This window comes from Carex rostrata, chromosome 9 (genome assembly GCF_964058835.1).
Source record: "Carex rostrata chromosome 9, lpCarRost1.2, whole genome shotgun sequence".
Taxonomy (NCBI): Eukaryota; Viridiplantae; Streptophyta; class Magnoliopsida; order Poales; family Cyperaceae; genus Carex; species Carex rostrata.
In genome coordinates, this window is record NC_135926.1 from 12,082,684 (window position 1) to 12,091,590 (window position 8,907).

The 8,907-nt window shown below is 34.3% G+C and overlaps 1 protein-coding gene across 1 annotated transcript; it reads right to left on the minus strand.

Moving 5' to 3' along the window:
* Nucleotides 1-1,752: 1,752 nt before the first annotated feature.
* Nucleotides 1,753-2,841, minus strand: LOC144559958 (BTB/POZ and MATH domain-containing protein 2-like). Its single transcript, XM_078309124.1, has one exon. The coding sequence runs from the start codon at nt 2,839-2,841 to the stop codon at nt 1,753-1,755; it is 1,089 nt and encodes a 362-aa protein (XP_078165250.1).
* Between the last annotated feature and the right edge of the window lie 6,066 nt (nt 2,842-8,907).

Here is an 8,907-nt window from a genome sequence, read left to right on the forward strand (position 1 = left end):
AATGTATCTTGTTTAATTGGTATAACTAGTGAGTGACCGTGGAGTGCACGGTGCATATTTCTTTTCTTGAAGTAAATAAGTTGGTCTAAACCTAAAAGGCTAAACCCGGTACATAGCGATTATTCACGCACCGATTATAGTTGGATATTTTTTTTTTCTTTTTTGAAAAATGATCCCGTAGATAGGAATTAAAGTTGCGTCAAAAAAAAAAAAAAAAAAATCTCCGTCGTCTCGGTCAACTCCCCTCTTGGATATGCCCGACCAAATTAAATAATTTGGATACAAAAATTAAGTAAAAGGTTCTCAATGTCAACAAATCGTAAAGAATTAAACAGCTGGACAACTAAAACAAGTCAGAAACAAGAGGAAAAGAAACCAACGATCGACAAAAGGATATATGCATACAATGGTTAAGACCTAAAAAGAATCATGCATGAAAAAGCTCCTTATATACCTTTAGAAACATTCATTGATGGTATAAAATTATCTCAGCTCAGCTTCAGTCAAATTGATTTGTTTCTGAGCTATCTGCATATCTCTATAAATACTTTTATAACTTTTATTTTCCATGGAATTGATACTGAAAGAAGGTACTAATTAAAACAGGCGGAGAAGACTAGCTAGGAATACAATTGCTTCCTTAATTATGCTGGGTTTTTTTTAGGATTGTATTGAGGATTGTTTGAAGGGAAAATATTAGTTATACTAAATTAATTACAGAAGCAATAAACATGCCATTAAATTGAGCTGTTAGTGATATTACGTTATATTGTCCGATTCAGAGCAACATGTAGCGGGGTTTCTTCACAATATTTTTTAGGATATCATTGGGCATAAAGAATGCTGCCTGCTCAATGTTATGAGACCGAATCTCCTGCATTCTTGGGGGCAGGAAATTTCTGCCCCTAGAGTCACTGTCGGGTGAATCCGAGGTGGATCTCAGATCAAATATTTAAATGTTAAAAGTCACCGGATCCACCTGACAATGACTCTAGGGGCAGGAATTTCCTGCCCCCCGATAGGTGATCCGGTTCCCAATGTTACCATTTACTTTTAATGCATACTACATGTTACGATACTTTATTACTTAGAGCATCTCCAATCCAGCAATTGAAATTAATTGCTAAATAACAATTATGAAAATTTTAGAAGTTAAGCAATTCACTCCTACATTGTTACAATCAACCAAACAATTGAGAATTAAACACTTGGTCAATAAAAATTATATATTTAGCCAACTCATCTTTAGAAAAGAATTTCTTATTAAGCAATTATTTCCTACAATTGCTAAATAAGCAATAGCCATACAACCCAGTAATTACAAAAACAATTAACACATCAGCATAAGCAATCACTGTTGGAGATGCTCTAAGCAACTCTTTCCAAGAATTGTTAAATAAGTAATAGCCATACAACCCAGCAATTACAAAAACAATTGACACATTAGCATAAGCAATCCATAAACAATCACTATTGGAGATGCTCTTATGCATGCACACAGCCGCACAAAAAAGACAGTTTTGCATCAAAAAAGGCAACATTCATTCATTGTAGAACGAACGACAGTTTTGCATCAAAAAAGGTAACATTCATTCATTTTTTTGAAAACCTAATAGTGGCTATCAGAGTAACATTCATTCATTGTTAAAGAAAATACAGAAAATTAAAAACTAAACCCCATGTTTCAAATATTTTAATAAAGATAACAGTTAAAAGGAAGGGAGGCAGCCAGGCACCAAGGAATGAAGTGAATTAAGTCGACTTGCTGTTAAGCCTGTCCCGGAGCTCCCTCAGAAATGACGGGTAAGCAAGCGAGAGGTTCGTGTACTCATCAGTCACAGCAATTTTCGACAAATTTTCAGGATCACTAGCAAAGTATAGGCAGGCTTCTCTGAGCCGAGGACAGTTGCGCTGCTCTGCCAAAGCTACAATTGTTGCGAACGTATCGACTGAGAGTTCCGTGCACAGCGTCTCCTCGCACATTAATTTTAGCCGAGTCAGTGCATACCTATCAGCAGCTGCAAGTAGTTGCTGAGTGATTGCAATCGAAGCTGTAGCATCACTATCACCGAGTTCTTGATCATCAGTGACCGAATCTGTGTATATGAAATGAAGCAACATCTTGAATATCGATGGTTGAATGTTATTGATATGGATTCTATCACTGTGGTCTGTCTGAGTGGGGCCAAAGAGCATATTTTTAAACACAGGTGATCGAGCTGCAAGTACTAATTTGTGCGCCTGAAAGAGCTCCTCGTTAACCAAGAATGTTACATCAAGCATGTCTTTATCATGCCAGAGCTTTGCAAAATGCTCGCGATATTCCAAGGAATGCGCTGTCGCAAAAGAACTTCCTGCTTGTCTGGTGGAGTCCGAGACCATAATGGTAACAATACACATGATGACGATGTGACTATCCAGTAGATATTTCTCGATCTCATCATCTTGCATAAAGAATTGAACCCAACGGTCGGAAACGTCATGAGAAGGAGAAGTATCATTCGAAAAGACTTGCGACAACCTTTTTGTTTTTGCCGCAGATAATGATCCATTGTTTTCAACAAGAGTGAAATCAAAAATGGCATTGACATTTTTGGCTATAGTACGAAGGAAAACATAGAGAGCAATAGACGCACCTTGAGCCGGATCCCCTGGCTCCTTCCCTTTTGGGTAGTAGAAGAGCATCCACTCATATCCCCCGACAGAGAAAACCGGAGATTTGAGGAAACTGCCAGGGCGAAAGTTCATGGTTTCCAGGTAGTTGATTTTGAGCTGATATGATCTGCTTGCCATTTCCTTGATGCTTATGAAACCTCCTAAACTGTTACGTGCAGGTTCCATCTCCTCTGTTTCAATTGAAAATCTAATTATAGGTTCAGCAAAAGGAATGTATACAGAGATAAATGAGTTTTAAGGATAGGATGAAAAAAAGGTGAGAGTAGCTTCCAAGGAATAGATGATTAGGCAATAAGTAGCGTTTGTCTTCTGTTCAAAGTTATCTTTTAAGTTTGAAACGGCCAAACAGATTAAACACATTAAATTATTAATTAGTTATCTGAATAACACCTGGCAATAGGATATGCTGTATTTCATTATTTTTGTAATACATTACGTTATATTAGTAAGCAACTGGAATTTCAGGTGCCCATAGTATATGAAAAAGAAGATTGCCTGTTTTAGACCCCCAAGATGCATTATTAATTAATTTAACAAATTGTGCAGATGCATAGGTGACTGTGATGTTTTCACGATTTTGAAGCATTACCAATCCATGGCAAATTGGCAATTAATGGTATGTTTTGTTTTTCAAGGACGTTCATGATTGAAGCAAAAGTCAGATTTTCAAGTTATACAAACAACTGAACAAGACTGCCATATAATATACAATTCATACAACTTAATCGATACAATATCACCACACAAGTACGCATACAGAACAAAAATACTAGCGAGTGTACTCGAGTCTAACCTCCTACAGGAGTTATTTCAAGTATACCCTCATAAAGCTTGAAATTACGTATTTCTCCCTCTAAAATTTATAATATCATATTTACCCTATTAAATTTCAACAACTCTCAATTTAATAACATTATTGACTTTTGTATTAAAATTCATTTTAATTTTAGGAAGCACACATTTTACTCTTTATTAAAAGAGAACGGAGTAGGTATGATGGACATTGGACCTACTTTTCGGTCCAATAAGCTCCAACGCCATCTGATCTGCATTAAGGTTTGTGTGCACGAAAATTGAAGCATACACACACGCATTTTAAAGCAGAGCGCACACATCTTAATGTAGTTCGGACAGTGATTGAGCCCATCGAACCAAAGTAGATCCGATGGACATCGGACCTACTTTGAACTCGTATTAAAAAAAATTAAAATATATATCATGTTTAAGAAACAAATACTAAGTTTTTAATTGATCAGAGCAAATGGCTTATTTTATTATTTGTTACGCACACATGAACGAATGTATACCTAAATGCAATAGCTGAGCCATTTTTTTTCAAAATATTTTGTATTTGTGTCTTCTTTTCTGTATAATTTAGAGTAAAATACTATAGATAGTGTAAAATTAATTCTCATTTGCAGCATGAAAATTTTATCTGATTGACACTCATTCACATTTAATCCCCATAGTATGAAAGTCTGGCTCCCCACCCCTACCAAAATACCACTACGTGTGCAATACACAAGTAGAGAAATAAATCATTTATTCTCGAAAACTAACCGGTTAGAAGACAAAATATTTCTCTTTAATGTAATACATACTTTTTATTTATTTTTAATGAAGGATAAAATGAGTACTTTATAAATTAAAAAATTAGTTTTAATTGAAAAGTCGATAAACTGAATAAAATTGCAAGTTTTTGAAATTTAGAAACATAAATATGATATTATGAATTTTAGAGGAGGAAATACTTAATTTCGACTTAACATGACGAGTTACTGGAAATTTTGAAGTTGACCAAATGTCTCTCGAATCAACATATTTAGGTAATTAGTGCTTATATATTCTGTTCTTGATATATATATATATATATATGAGGAGTAGGGGTGAAAACGGAGCGGATACGGAGCGGATAATGCTGATACCATATCCGCATCCGTCGGATAATGAGCGGATACGAATACGGATACGGATAGTAAACGGATATCAAAATTCAAAACCAAATCCGCCTTAAACGGATACAGATACGGAACGGATAGTCTACGGATACGGATTCGAATACGGATATAAAACGAATAATTGCCGGATAATCGAGTCATATAAACTTTAAAATATAAATACTAATTAACAAAATTGAAATATAAATACTACCATCTTAGTATTCATTTAAAACTTTCAATTTACAAAATGACAGTGAAATTAATTATATCACTATCGAGTATCGATGCACAAAATATAACATTTTTTGCGCCAAAATAATAGAAACTAGTATAGACAAACTGTATCACTTTATGCACAAAATACTATAGTTCTGTAATAAAGGACACTAAGACATCATTCACCACTAAATTTGAAGCATCATCCACTCGACTCATGGCACCAAAGGATTTGATGAAGTTCCTATTGGAAAAAAAAACACAGTAAATTATTTGTGATATAAACACAGTAAAAAAAAACAGTAAAAAAACACAGTAAACATAGTAAATTGAAATATAAACACAGTAAAAAATAGGAAAAAAAAATAGCATCATCCACTCCACTCTACTCGGCTGAACTCACATATTCAAAATAGTTAGCATCTTACACCTAAGCTCTTTGATAAGGACAAACTACCAAGGCCCCAAATTTTAACATATTAGACCCTACATTTAAATTATTTTTGCTTTGGTCCCTGACAGATTATGAAAGTGCACCAGTAGCTATCTAAAACTGGTACGTACTGTACCAATAACCAGAAAATTGGTACCATTGTCTGATTCAGACAACCATGAACTAATGTTGGCCTAACAATTAGGGATAATCCATATTGGCCTAACAATCTTAGTCAAATACATATTTATTAATTAAACCTTAATATTTTTCATTTTTTTCTTTTGTTGTTTCCTTTTTTACTGTTTTTCTTGCAGAATTAAGGGATAATCCAGATTGCCCAGCACCTACAATTATTAGTAATATTTGTGAAAAAATATCACTTTCCCAAATAATAAAAATTTAATTTAAGCATAAATTAAAGTCTGGCTTGGAATATCTGATCCAATCTTGATTTTGAAAGCATAAATTACAGCACCTACTAAACAAGCCGGCTTGGAATATCTGATCCAATCTTGATTTTAAAATATGGGTAAACATCTGTAAAGAGGAATCAAGCGAAACTCTTCGTTTACTAGTATGGGTAAACAAACGAAATCCTTTGTTTACTAGTACGCTAAATTTGCAAAGAGGAATCAAGGAAAATTTTCCTTACCAGTTAACAAGTGAAACCCTTCTTTAAGAAAGTGTATCATTGACCGCAGCGGTTGCTTAGTCGGTGCCAACAAGCGTCATCGTCGGCCGACGAGAAACCTAAGAAGCGTAGTTACTTAGTTTGTGCTTGGATGGGGGGAGAGAGGAGCGATGTGATAGGTAGAGAAAGGGTGAAAAAAAGAGCGGGATTAAGGAAAGAAAATGAGAATGAGAAGTTCCGGATCAGAATTCATACTATAGTCCCACAACAGAAGGGTAAATAAAATCAGCGATGGTATATACTAAGTTTTTCCATCCCAAGCTAAAATGAATCGGATACATGCGGATATCCGCTCCGTTTAAAGTTTAAGGATTTTATCCGAATCCGTATCCGCGACAGTTATACATACGCTGAAATTATCCAGATCCGAATCCGTTTAATCCGGATACGGATATCGTTCGGATTCGGAACGGATTATCCTGCTCCGTTTTCAGCCCTAATGAGGAGGGTTCAAATGCACCCTATATTTCAAATCCTTTTTCTCTGTTTTCAAAGTCCGAATAGTCAATCCGAACTGTTAGGTGCGATCTATATATTAAGATGTGCTTGGAGACCAAATTTTACATTTTTTTGGAATTTTTTTTTACTATTTATTAAGCCACTTTGAAAATCGCTGATCTAATGGTCCAGAAAATATAAAATCAGCGATTTTCAAAGTGGCTTAATAAATAGTAAAAAAATTTCAAAAAATGTAAAATTTGGTCTCCAAGCACATCTTAATATATAAATCACATCTAATGGTTCGGATTGACTATTCGGACTTTGAAAACAGAGAAAAAGGATTTGAAATATAGGGTGCATTTGAACCCTCCTCATATATATATATATCAAGAACAGAAGATATAAGCACTAATTACCTAAATATGTTGATTCGAGAGACATTTGGTCAACTTCAAAATTTCCAGTAACTCGTCATGTTAAGTACAATTATGTTAATTAAAGGTATTAAAGAGTATTGTACCCTGAATTCCTCTTCCTCCCTAAATTTAACAAAATTATTTTACCTATACTCTAACATCCATTTTACCTGTGGAAACTAAGACAATTATCACCATTATTGCGTTAATGACTTTTACTGTTACACCTCTTCATAGCATCTTTATGATGCGTTTCTTTTCATTTTATAATTATCATTAATCAACATTAAGTTTTGATCTATATAATTACGTATGTCTCCCTCTGTTTGAGATTGGAGAAGAGAAATAAAACAAATAAGTCATTAATCAACATTAAGTTTCTTGACTGGATCTATATAATTACGTACGTCTCCCTCTGTTTGAGATTGGAGAAGAGAAATAAAACAAATAAGAAACCAAATATGTTCCTTTGATTAGCTCCCACAGAAAGTGTACTTTGATTTATCCTCCATTTGTATTTTATCCCAATTAATAAATTCTGATCTATGTTGGATATTATGGAGTTATCATCAGTTGCAGTGTGCTTAAGGACAACAATTCCGAATTATCTTAGTTGCAGTTCTATTTTGCATGGTGGGACGGAATACACTTATGAAAAGTGCTTCGCACAATCCGAGTAACTCTATTTCAATTTGATTTATTTTAATTAATTAATTACTAAGCTAATATTCTGAAAATTTGTACCAGAAAATACTCGACCACAATTTGTAGGCAAGGAAAAAATGTTGTCTATCAATCTCATCTATCTGGTGAAATTGAAAACTTTTTTTTATTGTTTAGGACATTACATATGATTCTTATAACTGATATGGAAGAAATTTGTAGAAAATCATATTTTATACAAAAACTATATAGATGTGTTGAATATTATGTATATAGTATGTTACTATTTTTAAAAAATAATTATCTTCATTTCCACACTCTCTTTACACTGATATTTGCTATTAAATTTTCTAATCAAATCCCCCCAAATTTTTATTCATAAAAAAATATTAAAAATAAGAAATCTCGTGTGGAAATTTTAAAAATAAAAAGACAGTAACAAACCATAGCATTCCTGCGGGACGCCATAGCGCCTCACTTTTTTTTCTTTCCTGGATTGAGTTGTTACATGGCATCTTACTTTTTTTGTTTTGTTTTTGTTTCTTGAATTGAGTTGCCCCATGACGTTCCATCTATGGAATTTTTTTTTTTTTTGATGTTCTTGAATGTGTCATGGCCTTCTACTGCATTTTTATTTTTTAAATTTCCACACAATATTTCTTATTTTTAATTTTTTTTTTATTTTCCTATGTATAAAAATTTCGGTAAATCCCCTATTATCATCGATTTTTTTTTTTAATTGACCTATATACGTATTGGCGCCTTCGCGGCAACAAAAACAAACAAATGTAAATAAAAAAAAGATCCAATAACGAAATGTCACCCGGACTTGTGTTCGTCGGATCGGGGGAGAGCTATGTTACCCTGACACTCCTAGGAAGCCATCGTACCCGTATCCGACACGTATCCGACACCGACACGCCTCTAACACGCGTACGATACGTATCAGACACGCCAGCTGGCGTGTCCCTATTCTCTTGACACGGTCTCCAACACCTGGTTGACCCCTGCCGACATGGCTTGAAAATTCTGATACGGAGGGGATACGCCTCAAGAGCACCTGTGAACCGCGCGTGGACCGAATCCATTTCAATTTTTGCGTGAATGTAGTGAAATTAGGCAAAATTCAGTGGTTGCAGCTTGATTCGAACCCAGGTTATGAAGTGACCAACGCTACACCTTTACCACTGGAATACAACAACTTTGTTGTTATTATGTATTTAGCTTATTATATATATAACTTATATTGAATACTTGTTCAGAATTTTTTATATTTATTTTATATAATACAAGTAATGAATTAATAATATAATTAAAATAATATATAATAGCCGTATCGTATCCTCTATTTTTGAGAATTACCGTGTTGCTCTATCCGTGTCGCGTGTCGTGTCTGAGACGATATCCGTACCCGCATCCATGCAACAT

Bases quoted from the DNA above. Each gene is read 5' to 3' on its own strand.
- LOC144559958 (XM_078309124.1), bottom strand. From the start codon at position 2,841: ATGGAACCTGCACGTAACAGTTTAGGAGGTTTCATAAGCATCAAGGAA.